Raw genomic sequence first — 16,076 nt, 5'->3', positions numbered from 1 at the left:
ATACATACATACATACATACARACACATACACACACAYACACACATACACACACATACATACACACACATACATACATACATACATACAAACATACATACATACATACATACATACATACATACATACATACATACATACATACATACATACATACATACATACATACATACATACATACATACATACATACATACATACATACATACATACATACATACATACATACATACATACATACACATACAAACTCATTCACTCACCCACTCATACACATCTTTGTTTAAATATATGTATCCTAAGGTCAACTATAGCTATATATTAGATGTAATGGAGAAATAAAAAGCTGGAAAAAGATGAATACGAATTGAGATCTATATTATGATGATTGCCGTCAAAAACGTTTGTTTAAGTAAATATACTGTGAATACGGCTTACACACAGCACATAGACTTGAGAGTCAAACAGTACTCAAACAGTGTATATAAAAGTTGGTATCGCTATTACATAAGAGCAACGCCTACCCATTCAGAGCTCTCCTCCCTTTCCATTGCTTTCAAATTGAGAGGAACAGCCAATTATTGACTTGAAATCGATTGGAGGGCACGGACTACACATAAATGGATAACAAGTAAATAGGAAGAGATGACACTTTTACAGACACCACAATACAAAACTAACATCTCATATGAAGTAACTGAGCTTTTAGTCGACTACTAAAAACAAGTCACTTGTAATCATTTATATGCCAATCGGTATCATTTGAGTGCACCGACACTCACATCGACACCATTTATTAAGTCTCTCACATGTGTTCACCGCTATGTGTCAGCAATTTAGTGGCGCCGCCGACCACCACATCATCGCCTACTTCTCACTTACCGCACGCCATTCAGTCCACTAATTATTTTCAAGCACATGGCCTCACTCGGACAGGACCAGTGGCTCATCATCCACATCACACAAGTTTACTATCTCCACATTCAGGTCCATCGGGTGCACACTGTTTCTCGAGCACTGAGTCATCAGTGGCCGCCAATGCCGCCCGACTCGCATATTTGCAAAACTTTAATTCGCCGGCAGCGGCGGCCTTCATATCGGCCAGTATGCAGACCATGCATTCAGGCCTACACCCGACACAAGTGGTGACCAATCAATGTATTACTAGTCCATCTGTGAGTGCATCTATACCTTCGATGTCAATGTTCCACACTTTTAATAACGACTCCAGTATTTCTCCGCGAACTGACTCGGCTGTCGGCTCAGGTATGCTATCATTTAATTGCAATTTATTACATAATTTTATCAAATTTGTTATAATTTTGATACAATATTTAGTTTTTATGTAAACTAATTAACATAAATATTCTGCACTATTAAACTTAATCGTAAATAAATAATAAAAAGTGTGTTTAAAATTAGCAATTTATATAAAGTAGTTGATTATGTCATTAAGTTTTAGTTATAAAAAAATAACTTCTTTATTATGAAAATAATTTGCAGTTTTTTATTACAACAATATTCACAATTTAATTCAAGACTAAACAAATATAAATTGCATTCAATTCTTTGAAAAGAAATGATTGTACAGAATATTAGGGTTTAAATTCATAAAAAGTTTATTTGCTTTTTATGGCAATTGAAATGTTGATATAAAACCAGTGCATTAAAAATGTATGAATGAATTGAGTGAATGAATGATTATTTGAGTCTTTCACATATTTCTTATCTTTTTTTCTCTACTGGTTTTCACTACTTTTTTTCTAACCTATTCATCATAAATAGAGATAATGTTATTTTGTAAGACATTTTTAAATAGAGATCTACCGGTGCTTGTCTTCACTAGACTACCAGTTCTCTTAATTGTGAGTTTGTGTTTAATATAATATAAAGAAATGCAAATAGTGTTCAAATAAATAAGTTTTTGATTGAGATTACTATTGGCCTCATTTGGAGACAACAAAACATATGCCATGAATATAGAGTGCAATACAATGTTTAGTAAATTGTTAGCAATTTGATGGACAATAGCGTCCATTCAAACTGTACTCAACGTGACGTATATAAGCATTTAAATGGTGTTAAGTCTACAAAATACAACTCAATAACTAATAATTAACCATTTCTTAGCTTTTGTTGTAAAATGCATACAAAAATATGTCAACAAATGACAACAACATAACAACCTTTTATTAATACTTAACAACTGATATAACTATAAATATATAGTATATGTCTTGTATTTGCCTTAAAGACATACAAATTGATGGACAATAATAAGTCTGTTTGAAATGTCATTTGAATCAGTTTGTAAAGCGTTTAAAATATGCCTATAATATAATGTATATAAATGATTGTATCTGCTATTTAAAGTTTTTATTAACAATTATGTAATTTTCAAATTTATTTATTTAAATATTTTTTGAATTGACAAATTTTACAATTTAACCTATATTACAAATTGAATAAAGCATTGAATAAATATAATTTTTGAATTATAAATAATAAAAAATAGCAATTTTTACAAACATTGATCTCCCATAACAATAGCAGAGTAACAGATCCCACGCTTAATACAAATATAAATGTTTGCCAAATATATGTTAGATTCTTCACTATTAAGTATTGATTTTTAAAATGAAACTCTCGTTAAAAATGTTATGTATGATAGTTAAGTATAAAATAGTGTATGAATTTGACTTTTTATTTTTTAGTAATTGTAGAAATAATTTCAAGCATTCAATCAATATTTAAATTGAAATATTTGTTAGTCAATAAAAATGTTTAGAAAGTTATTTATCAAAACATGTCACTAAACATCACTTATTGATTCAAGTGAATGATCCAAAAAAGATATAAATTGAAGAGTTTTATATTTACTATACTTAAAGTATAGTTACATGTAGTTATAGTACTTACGAGAGAGAGAGAGAGAGAGAGAGAGAGAGAGAGAGAGAGAGAGAGAGAGAGAAAATAATAATAATAAATTGTATTGATTTGCTAGCAATGCAATCAATTTTTCATTAGTCTATTGCCTCAAACATGACGACCACACTATTGGTAATTTCAAACCATTGCTGTCTATTTATAAGTTAAGTGTTTGTACTAACCAGTGATCAAATTGTATTGCAATAGTATTTGTATTTTGAATTGTAGGGTAGGTACACATAATATAATATTTTATATATAATATTTTCCCGTATTATTGATAAAATAGCATAAAATGTCATCAAAAGACAAGCTTTTAGTAGTTTTATATACAATATAATAAATAGTTATAAAGTACACATCAGTGTATTGTTGTTTAGTATTTTATACAACAATTTGAGCCAAATTTGTGTCTATTGACTGCAGTGACAGCCTTTCATAATAGTGTTATTATCATTGAATGGCTGAAAGCAGTCTCACCCGTGTCTCAGCCATATCTCTCCCCCGTAATTATAGTAAGGTCTCGCTTGTTATAGAGGACAGGATATGTTAATCATAATAAAAATGTTAAAAGTGTGAAGTGGTCTCTACCATAGCACTGGCTTATAGTATATTTGCCATCATATAGGCACTGGCACTACCACCTCAAACACCAGAGCTTACAATTGATTATTTTAAAGAAATGATTTTCGCGTCAATACATGCATTCATACTATATGTCAATCACATCTGGCAATACCCCGTTGGTGGTCAACACTGTCAGTCAGGCACAGGGAGGCACAGGGGCACAGGTCATAGTACTTCACTTAAACTTATCTTTTTAATTTAATAAATGCCAACACCATTATATTAGCTTTTCAACTACAGGTTCTCTAATCACAATAGTTTATCCGATTAAATCTATTATAACTATTATAACTATTATCAAATCTTGTATCTTATTTTTTCTAAAACATTCTAAACTTTAAATTATTGTAACATAAAATACTATATAATATTTAACATAAAATAAAAAATTTTCAATAAGACTTTTTTAAATAATAGAAATTTAAAAGTTAAAACACAATTGTACTGTAATGTAATTAATAAAAATAAAATTATAATTATTGTAAAAATCATAAACTAATTGAATTGTATTAATAGCATCCGACAGTTCCCTCCATTATATATGTTTTGTCACTACTATTAACAGATGGGTTTATAATCTTGATTTCAATACAATACCAAATAAATATTGACAGACAAACAATCAATTTGGAAATTTTGAACTAAATTTATGCTTAAAAATAATTATTGATAAAAACTATACGATAGTATATACAATATCAGTATATGAAAAATTGATCACAAAATTACTCTTTTGGTTAACTTTAATAAACTTAATATGAAAAATTTTTAATTACTAAAATAAAAACAATTATATTTTTTTTTGCTGGTATAAAAAAGTGTAAGTTTAAAATCAAACAAAGACTAATATAATTATCAAAATATTGTAAACAATTATCTCATAATGTTGTTAACAAAATAAAACTCAGACTACAAATTATTGTCAATTGATTTATTATATAGTTTATCATTACATCTCAATTGTGATTAGAAATTCATTAATCATATAATCATTTATTTTTATTTGTAAAGTATTTTATTAGAAACTTTAATGGCTAGAATAAAACAGTTAGTAAATGAGATAATAGTTATATTATAAAAACAAAATGTTTGGCACAAAACTTATGTCTTAATGGACAGACTTAATGCTTAATGATAAGCATTGCTTTAAAAGCATTTTAACTAAATTTTGTCACACATTTACCACACATTTACAACTGGATCCGATTGAAAATAAACTCTTAACTGTTTTGTAATAAAAATAGTTTTTTCAAAGTTTGTGATTCTCGTAAATTGTGTTATACTAGTTATGGCTCTTAAACTAGACTTTAATCTAATAAAACGGACTCTACGGTGAAAGTCTACAATTTGATTATATTTATTCAATTTTTTTGCTCTAAAATCACAAGTAAGTGCCATCAATGTGTCGGATTAGACAAACTTAATGTTACAATAATAATGTATTTTAGATTATTTTAGCCATCAATATATGCTCTTTCATTCTCTCTCTCTCTTTCTCTCTCTCTCTCTCTCTCTCTCTCTCTCTCTTTGAATCATTTTTAAAGGCATTCAAAAACACATTGAATGAGAAAAATAAATACAATGTTAAATATTTTTTGTTTTGACTGTTATATATTATGAAAATAAGCTAAATTAGATGGAAAATCAAATTGAATACTATTTGCTAATATTTTACAGTATTTGAAACTTACTATAAGTGAATAAAATCTCAAATTTTGATCTTTTGTTTGTCTAATATGTGTTTAACTTTGAAACACATTTTCTATATACAGTATATATATATATACTTATTTAGTATGACAACCAAATAGATGAACATTAGCTGAAAAGTCAAGTCTAGTATAAAGACAACAACAAGATGTGTATTGTTTGCTCAGTTAAGTCAACAACCATTCAATTGTGAACAATAAGACGATTCAAAACTTACTCAAAAAATAATTCAAGTGTTATCTCTGTTATGATTTTGAGAGAGAGAGAGAGAGAGAGAGAGAGAGACCAATGATTACAAACTTATATTTGACTGAATTATTACTGTTATTGTTATTATTTGACATTTTGGAAACATTTAATGTTTCAATTGATATATTGAAAGAGCATTTATGTATTATAAATGTTGAGTCAATTTAGAAATTATTGTTTTTATAAATAACTTTGTATTGTATTTACAATAAAATAATCAAAATGATGTTGAGATTGAATCGCACTTTTTAAACATTATATAAATCAATTTGAAATATAAATGGTAATTACTTTTCAAGTATAATGTAATTTAAACTATACTAACCGCTTTCAAACGTTTTAAAATTTATTAATAATAATGTAACTGAAATTTTCATTAGCTTTTTATTTATTGAAAATTATAATTAACACATCATTTAAAAATATAATAAATTCTTATAAAAAATATATGATATTAAGTGTGAATATTGACTTTGAAAATATCTAAATTGTGCCACTTTTGCCACTATTAGAAAAAGAGAGCAAATATTTATTTATGGCATTAAACACGGCATTCAACCAACAAATATGTGTTCACTTTTTTGAGTGATGACAACCAGTCATTGCTTATATACTATATAAGAGGTTAACTGTTATTATTATTATTACATGTATTACAGGTAAAAATGTTTAGTTATAATCACAGCATTAGGTAACTTAAAGTTACTTATAATATCTAAGGCAATGAATGACATAAAACGTGTGCAAACATCAATAGTGACGGCAATTATGTATGAAAAAATCAATGGCAAACCATTTTGATGTTTAACAATAATATATGGTTTGAATGAAGAGATTAGTGTTAAAAAATTAATGACAACTGAAATATATTTTTTTTATTGAATGCTTTAAAAAATATTAAATATGTTTTATATAGTTTTTATAGTGCAGTCTACAAAATCAATGAAATTCAAGTCAAGCATTGGAAATAAAAAACCACTTAATTATAATTATATTAAATTGATAGATAATACTTGACTAATAAAGTGATTTATATGTCATCACAAATGCCAAACACTATATAATAGGTAAATGTTGTTTACCTTAATTTTTCAATCAATCTCTTTATCAATAAGACAAATGTATAGAGTTATGTAAGTATTGTAAAGTATAGATTGGTTTTAGCAGTTATGGGATGTCTTATTATTTAATTAGACAATGACTGACTTTTTCAAACTATGTTTTAGATGTTTTAAAATTGATTTTTTATTATTACTACTAACGGTTGTACAATATAATAGTAATTGGCAAAAAATTACTTTATATTACTATAAATCTAAACAAAATATTGTATATAATTAGATTTTATAACAAATTAGCAGAAAAATACTTTTTATTATATTTATAAGTATTGTTGTCAGCTATCAATCAACTGTGATCTCAACCCCTTTGAGTTAAACGAATATTTAAATATAAATAATTAAAAAATATGATACATTATATTAATACAGTATTATTTTATATGAGATAAACTTACAAAATAATTATTTAATATATTTATATATCTTCTGTTAAAATCAATATTACTTTTTAAATGTAGTTTTCGGAAGTTATAAGTTATAACAGTTAAAAATTATAAATAATAAGTTTGATTCATTTAATATAAAATATATTAATTAAATTAAATTGCAAAAAAACATAATTGCTAATATCATTTTTTTGCTTATAATTAATTATTGTGAATAACAATTAATCAAATAAATGAGTTTTTCGAAAATTAGAGTCCAATTTTTGATAATATATAGGATTAGTTATCGTAATTAGATTTAAAATTACTTATAATATATCGTTTACAACTCAATTCTCTTTTTAATCAATTATCGTATTAACTGTTTTGTTATTATTATTATTCATATAATAATAATATCGATTGCAATGAATTGCCAGCGGATTAGTAATCATCAGATTAGTTGGTAATCACTTTTTTCTCTAATATAATACTATCACTCGATTGAATTTATTGTATTAAATACTATATTTTTGTATTAATCGAATAAATATAAAATATATTTTTAAAGATAAAATCAATATTTCACTTTATATTGTTTGTATTGCTTGTATTGTATTACACTTTATTATTATATTGTCAACAAATGTTTTGATTTTGTAAATATGTAATAAAAAAAGTGTTGAACTACAAAATTGTTAATAAAATCTAATCAAATTAATACATAAAAGGCTTAATTGTTAATTTAAAGGCAAGCATAATATGCATAAAAAATTTTAATTACGCTAACAGTTGTATCAAATGACTTGACTGATAGTCACCACAAAAGCCGATGAAGATTATGGTTTGAATCAAATAAATCCGTGTTTTCAGATGTAATGCGATTTTAATTCTGTTATTTACGGCTGGATTGACACCAACCGCATCATTATATTCAATGTTAGCATTATATCTATTGCTTACGTTTTTGCAGTGCAAACCACAAAAAGCCATTGCATTATTTGGACTACTAATCAGTAAAGTACTGAAACGATAATAACAGTACAAATAGATAGGGCATAGCATAGGACAGACATTTGCAAACTCAATACAAAAGATTAAATTACTTCAAATAGTCAACAATTCAACTAATGTTTTGTTGTTTCCGATAGCACTATACTATTCATTACAATTCATTACAAATGTCTAATCTATTACATAACTATTAAATGCTTTATTGCTATTTATAAATATATCTATCTTTAGATATTATAGTTTTTAGCTTAAGTATTTTCAATTATCATTTTATTTAATTAAATATTATATATACACAAATATTTTTAACAGAGTTAATTAAATTATATTTTTAGAAAACATTACATAAATAGTGTAAATAAATCTAAAATTTTAATACGAGATGTTTGTGCAAACTATTAGTTATAACTATAACCATAAATATAAATACGTATAGTATTGAACGTATAATTTTTATTATTTCTTGTCATTATTTCTGTTTTATTCAAGTTTTTAAATAATTGCTTTAATTATATGATATGATATTACCCACTCATATAATCATAAAGGCACATACCTTACATAATAGCCTATATTAATATCGTGGTGTATGACTGACTTTGTGAATGTGTAAGAGAAGAGAGAGAGAGAAAGAGAGAGGGTTTTAATAAAGTGTTATAAAGAGTGTATAAGCCGTATGATTGTATGGTATGACTCTATACTATATATTTGGTGACACATTCCTGTCATACCATAGTATAAGAGATATGAAAAATAATTGCATTCCATAACTAATAAGTTATAGTTTTGTATGGATTTTATAAGTTTAAGTCCAACACTTAATAGCCTATTATTCTATTAGAGACTGCATTTCATTTGCAAAATTCAATATCAATGATATTAAACAATCACTCAAATGACAAACTTTGTTCACTAGTAAACATGATTTACTTATTTTATTAAATTTATTAACTCAAATCAAAATTAATTAAAATTTGTTTGTATTTATAAATAAAAATTTTGTTTTTTTGTTGTAGTAAATAATGATATTAAATATTTTAAAACAAGTTTCTATTTAAAAATATTAGTAAATTATGCAAAATTATAACAAAATTCCAGCAAATATTAGTTAATTGAATATTAGGCATATATGTACAGTATGTATACGGTATGTGTGAGTTCATCCATAAAATATAATGTTTAAATATTTGCTCAAAAATATATTTTAATTTTGAAATTATTTAAAAATCTAATTACATGGATGGGTGCAAAATTATTTAACTAATTTTTTTTGTTAAGATATAAAATCAATTTTGTTATGTTGTGTTCCTACACTTTCTCCAGCTTTTCATAACAACTCAAACGGTGTTTTACTTATGATAGTAGAGGAATGGTATGAATAAAGGCTCAGTCAATATAATGATAGGCATTACTCAAATTCTTGACTCTCTCTCTCTCTCTCTCTCTCTCTCAAAGTAATCATCAGTTGTGTTAATATTAGGTACTAATTCATTGCTGACCCAAAATAAGCTATTATAGCAAAGAGAAAGAAAAATGCGTTTATATATAATGCCATAAAATGCATATTAAAAGCTATTCATAGCTAAACTATTAGCTATATATGAAATTTTAATTAATTTTTACGATTTTTTTGGACACATTATTATTTCTATGAAATATTTTAGTGAATAAAATAACTGCAAATTCTAATAAGCATTAAAAAATCAAAAAGACAATTATTATATTCATTATTAGTATTTAAATAAAAGTTAAAATGATAATTTGTTAGGAAATAATTAATTTATAAACAATTAAATTTAATGATTGATAGTAAACACTAATAATATAACATTATTAATAAAATCAAATAAAACAAATAAAGTTGTTTTATACTAACAATTTGTAACATCAAAATAATATATTTATTTTGTTCATTATTAAGATTACAATTGAATTATCAGTTTTGCTAATATAATAGTTATATATATATATATATATACAGTATATACCAGTATATACAGTATAATTAACAATTTACTTTGTATATAAATTATATTGTATTTATTAAATTTTAAATTAAATTTGCAAAAAAATATTTATGAAATAACTGACAAATTGTTTTTATTTAGTTAATAAAATATTTGATTATTAATTAGTATTTGATGCCATTATAGGTACACTAATTAGTGAATACGCACGCCTGGGTCCTCCCGTGGGTTCAGACATCGATACTAACGGTGCTCTCAATGTGTCGAGTACTGTGTCATCAAAGAAGAAAAAGAAAAAACGCCGTCACAGGTATTTTTGAAAATATTTTTAATTAATACAATCAATTGATACAAATAAATATCAAACTATACTTTTGTAGATTCATTAATATTTCATTCAATATTATAATTAAAGTATCAGTTAATTAAATCACATATTATATAGTAGATTAATTAATTTTAAATGTGCTTGCTAAGTTACGGTGATTTTATCAAGTTAATAAACTTTGTAAATTTAACACTTTATTGTTGTATTTAAAAAATCAATATAACGTTTTAGATAATTAAGTCTACTTATAATAAAAATTATACTTTTTTAATTGTACAAAATTATATACTCTACTATTCAGTAATATATTAAGTAGTTGTAGATAACTTCAAATTAGTTTAATCATATAATGGATCACTTTTTTGTTAATATTAAATTTTTACAATTACAAACACATCAATATCATAGTATAGTAGTTAGTTTAGGTTAGTTTTTTACAGTATACAGTAAAAGTCTATTATTATATAAAATAAACAGTTAAGTCAATTAAACTAATAAGTTATTTACTGTATTATTATTATTATAACAATTTCATTTCAATATAATAGTGAATATTTACTCAAAAAATTGTTTACTTTTGCAACAATTACTTTCATTCAATGGTAAAATATTTTGACAATAATTAAGTCAAATGTTTTCTGTTTTTATTATTGCAATTCATATGTATTATACAAAACAATTTGTGAAAATATTGACAGAAAAGCTGGTTTATATTATTTAATAAACGATTGTATAATTGATGTACAGTAATATAAATAATTTTTAAAACATATAAACCATATTAACTACTATGTAAAGTAAAATACAATGTTTACTGTATTTTTCTTTTTTTAACATTAATAAATATATTTTTATTGTATCTAATATTACAATCATAATCGATAATTTGTTTTACTTAGCAAATAAATTAATTTATGAAAATAGTAATAATTAGCGCATATAATAACAGTTACATTATTTAGCATATTATGTATTATAAATATACAGTATATAAATGTTTAAATTAACAATTAATAACCTTAAAGATATTTAATTTGATTAAATATTTGATGTGTGCATTGAATTTATCATTTAAATTATTGAATATTAATTGTAAGTGTTATGAATTGACTCTATTAGGTAAACATTAGTGTATATAAAAGTAGGAGTGTTTATAGGTTTTTCAATTATTATTATATTGTCATTAATCATACAAATCATGTAAATTGTATTTATGGTATCGCAGATGTAAGTCATAGCTTAAAACAGCCGGGAATTGAGGCAAAACAGACTATTAAAATAATGGGACACTTTGTGGTACTTTATGGCACTTTGTGGACCTCATTATCAGCTCCACCTAAACAAATGATAGGGAACCGGGAATATGCCGTTTCATTGCTTTCATAAAGGCGTCAACTTTTACCATATAAACTATTATATAATAGTCACACAATTCATACAATGCATACAAACTCTATGTGTTTGTGTTATCAAATATGAACATTCAATTCATTATTTAATACTCAATATTCAATTCATTTATATTATATTTTAACATATAATATCACATTTATTGTTATAAATCAAATTCATTTGTTATTATTTAGTTTTACTAAAATGTCAATTCTTAAATAAAATACAAATATATTTAAGCAATATATTATATATTTAATATTTGAAAAATTGCCTGGTTATCATTTTTTATTATTTTTAAAATACTAATATTCTATATTATATTATTTAATTATTTCTATTAAATAGACAATTTTTAAACATTTATTATATATATTTTCATATAAATATTCTTATTATTTTTATTTTGTTTTATTAAATAATAAATGAAATTCACTAAAAATCAATATATCATTTAGGATAGAAAAAACAGAGTGTTTTATTATAAGATCTAATTAACTGAGTGCTAAACGCTATGTTTGAAATTTACTAAAACTAAACCAATAGTACTGTATATTACAATGTATAGCATTTTACTTATACAATACAGTACTGTAGCATACATTATACGGTAGAGTACTGACTGTAGAATATATACAATAGAGAGTTGATATTTAGGCAATACCTGCAAAAAAGCCAATTTTCTCGACACCACATCTCTCTGGGTCTCAAATATTTGCTTTTGAACTTAATTTGCACTTTCAATAAAACTAATTTGTTTTTAGTTCATTGTTTGCGTGCATAGCATTTGCTATAATTTATACTTTACATTGTGTAGAAAAATAATGGATATAAAGCCAATGAAATTGTTGTTAACGTTTATTTTATAATAAATTATTAATAATTAACACTTACTCTGATATTATTTTTTGCACATTTTTAACATTATTAGCTTTTTATGTATGATTTTATTAATATTTGACATTTACATTAAATGCGAATGACTTATACTCTATTTAATTGAATGACTGCTTTTTAAATTATATTTTTAATATAACACGAAATATTGATTTCAATGCTTTTTAAAGGACTATATTCACGAGTTATCAGTTGGAAGAGTTGGAGAAGTCGTTCAAAGACGCCCACTATCCCGATGTCTACGCCCGGGAAATGTTGTCCCTTAAAACCGATTTACCTGAGGATCGCATACAGGTATCAGTTTTATTATACAGATTATGATAATCAAAATATAAAATCCAATAACAAGTTATCAATAATAATAAAAACTTTATTCGTTTAAACTGTACTGACAATCATTAGTCAAAGTTTTTTCTTTTCAAAAATCAATTTAAATCAAATTATTTTAAACATGATTTTATATAAATGTTTATCTACTGTACTTTAATAATGTATTGTCTAATAGCATATATAGTATTTTATTATTAAGTAATCATTGAAGTGAAACATAATTTAAAGTTAAACTATTTTGTTGTTTGAATATATTATAAGTCCGATAAATATAAATGAAATGTAAAAGAGAGCCATTAAATATATTTTTTATTATTGAGAGGACAGCAAATTAAATAAAAAACATATTATAATATACTATAACTCCGTTTTATCCACAAGTGCTGAACATTTGACAAACCATTCAGAACAGTGATCTCTATATTGAATATATCGTTAAAATTATATATACATTACTATATAAAATCTGTGTCTCAACTCTTGGTTTATATATAATGTCTTTGTGGTTGTGTTTAATGGATCAGAAATTAATGTCAACCAAAAGCAATATTTTGTCCCCAAATATACATTATTTCATATTTATATAACTTATAGATATTTATGGATTTAGTCATTGGTTATTAAATTATTATTTTTGGTGAACACATTTCACAAATTTTTATCAAATTATTATACGATTTAGATATTAATTTTTGTCGTACTATATTTAATAAATGATTATTAATGTGTTTGTTAGCTTTGATATTAAAATAAAATTACACAAAATTTGACTTTATTTATTAATTTATATAATTTAATTTTTTTGTAACTATATATATAATTCTATTTTTAAAGCTATTTTTATTAAAAACAATATTACAAAATACTATATATATATATATATATATATATAAATAATTTTTAATTTTTAATGAGAGAATTATGTTAAGAAACTAATTGGTGACAAATGTTGTACCCATACATACATACATACAATGTTTGTTAAGTCAATACTATAGACTCTATAGTAGTTGTGATGAATAAAACGGTAGACTTTTTTAGATGAATGAAGTGATGGCTATTCATTGGTTGCGTTAATATGATATAAAAGTAGCTCTTTTTGCTTCATTATATGCCTTATGATAGATATGTGTTGGTCTCCACTCGAGATTCAATTACAGTAATTGGTATCTAAAAAGTCTCTTTTATCTAATACTCGGGGCTATCGCTGTCATCAGCTCTGAGCTCTCATGCCTTATAATAAGTGAACGCTATATCGGGTTTATGCCTATTATATAATACCTTACTTTTTGATATAACTTTAATTATGACTCCAAATGTTTTATCTTTCATATCTCGTTACTATTATTAATATAATCATAATTATCATTATTACAGACATTTTTGTAGTTTTTGTTTCACTTTTTAATATTTAAATATTAATGCACATATTATTACAGTACATAATTATATTAACACATTTTTAGATAGTGATAAAACTATATATATATATATTACCACAATTAACTCTTCATCATTATTTCACAAAATAAGTTTATAAAATTTTGAAATTAATTTTTTTAATTATTTGTATTTAATAAAATGAGAAAAGAAATTTTCTAATAAATGTCAATAAATTTTTATAAAGTTATTTTCTATGTAAGCTTATATCCGACAAACTAAATGAAATGTAATATTTTTTGTTGTCCATCATTAGTGTTGTTATTATAACATTTGATATTTTATTAAAATACGACATATCAGATGTTTTATGAAAGTAAACATTTTTATCAATTATATAAATGATTGTAAGCTTTATTTGATGTCACTAACTATGTATTTAACAAATAATTTATTTAATTAATATTGCAATATAAAAAATATGTGATATAAATGAGTAAAAATAGATTATTAAAAGGCTGTAATATTAATTATACTGAAAGGTATGGTTTCAAAATCGACGGGCAAAGTGGCGAAAGACAGAGAAATGTTGGGGAAAGAGCACAATAATGGCTGAATATGGACTGTACGGTGCAATGGTTAGACACTCACTACCACTTCCCGATAGTATACTTAAGTCATCACACGAGGGTGAAGTTCCCGGTTCGTGTGCTCCCTGGCTGTTAGGTATGTATTAGACTGGCACTGGTTTTTCGTGAAAGAGAGAGCACATACTTTTCAATTGTAGATAAGCAACGATTACCAACATTTGACTATTCGCTGACAGGAATGCATAGGAAATCATTGGAAGCGGCGGACAAACTCAAGGATTGCGATTCAGACGGCGAGTCCAGAGATCACAGCGAACACAGCAATAGTGGATTCAGTCCGTCAACAATGACATCATCTCCAAGAACTTCAACCAATAGTACTAATCATAACAACAATAATGAAGCCAACAGTGTATCTAATGTTAAAGTTATATCACTTTCTCCTCCGATAACAAACGTTTCTAACTCTATATATAACTCAGTTCTTAACACAAATGATAAAAGTATTATTAAAGAAGAGCTCAGGACTAGTAGTATAGCAGCCCTGAGAGCCAAAGCACTGGAACATTGCGCTAAAGTCACCCAAAACGCCATCAAAACCAATGATAACAACATTACTATATTTACAAACAACAGATCCACAGGTATTTCAGTTTCAAGTCCTTCAATCACTCAATTTCATCACTCATCGCCTCCAAGACATCACATCTTTTAGATAACAATTTATTTTAATCTATTTATCCATTAATTTGTATTTCTATTATATAATACAAATGTATTTCATTTTTAATGTATTATTTTTGAAAATAATTAATTTGATAAAATGATTTAATTGTAATTATTATTTTTTAAAATGTTAAAATCATAAAAACTAAACATTTACTAAACTCATTAATATCACTGTATAATGATTTTCTAATTATAATAATATTATAGTAATCTAGAAATATAAGGATTGAAAATAAATTAGTATTTGTAAATTAACTTTGTTTTAGACAATAATAATTATACTGTAATAAAAACAAATGATTTGAAGGTACAGTTAGTTTTGCACATCTATTTTGTTGTATATATTATACTAAATTGTAAGTTATGTTTAATATTTAATCTAAAAGTTATTTCTTAAATAATAAAGAAAATTATTAAAACATAATATTAGAAACTTTGTTAATTAATTTA

At 24.7% G+C, this 16,076-nt stretch overlaps 1 protein-coding gene across 1 annotated transcript; it reads left to right on the top strand.

Moving 5' to 3' along the window:
- Positions 1–808: 808 nt before the first annotated feature.
- Positions 809–15,612, top strand: LOC128966504 (ALX homeobox protein 1-like). The gene is made up of 5 exons (XM_054313352.1): positions 809–1,265; positions 10,167–10,290; positions 12,768–12,891; positions 14,850–15,033; positions 15,134–15,612. The coding sequence occupies exons 1-5, from the start codon at positions 809–811 to the stop codon at positions 15,610–15,612; spliced, it is 1,368 nt and encodes a 455-aa protein (XP_054169327.1).
- Positions 15,613–16,076: the final 464 nt, after the last annotated feature.

This window comes from Oppia nitens, unplaced genomic scaffold (assembly GCF_028296485.1).
Source record: "Oppia nitens isolate AA-2021 unplaced genomic scaffold, nextdenovo-longstitch-racon4-pilon3 scaffold1_pilon_pilon_pilon, whole genome shotgun sequence".
Lineage (NCBI taxonomy): Eukaryota > Metazoa > Arthropoda > Arachnida > Sarcoptiformes > Oppiidae > Oppia > Oppia nitens.
The sequence above is the reverse complement of the archived record's forward strand: the minus strand, read 5'-3'. Positions and strand labels throughout refer to the sequence as shown.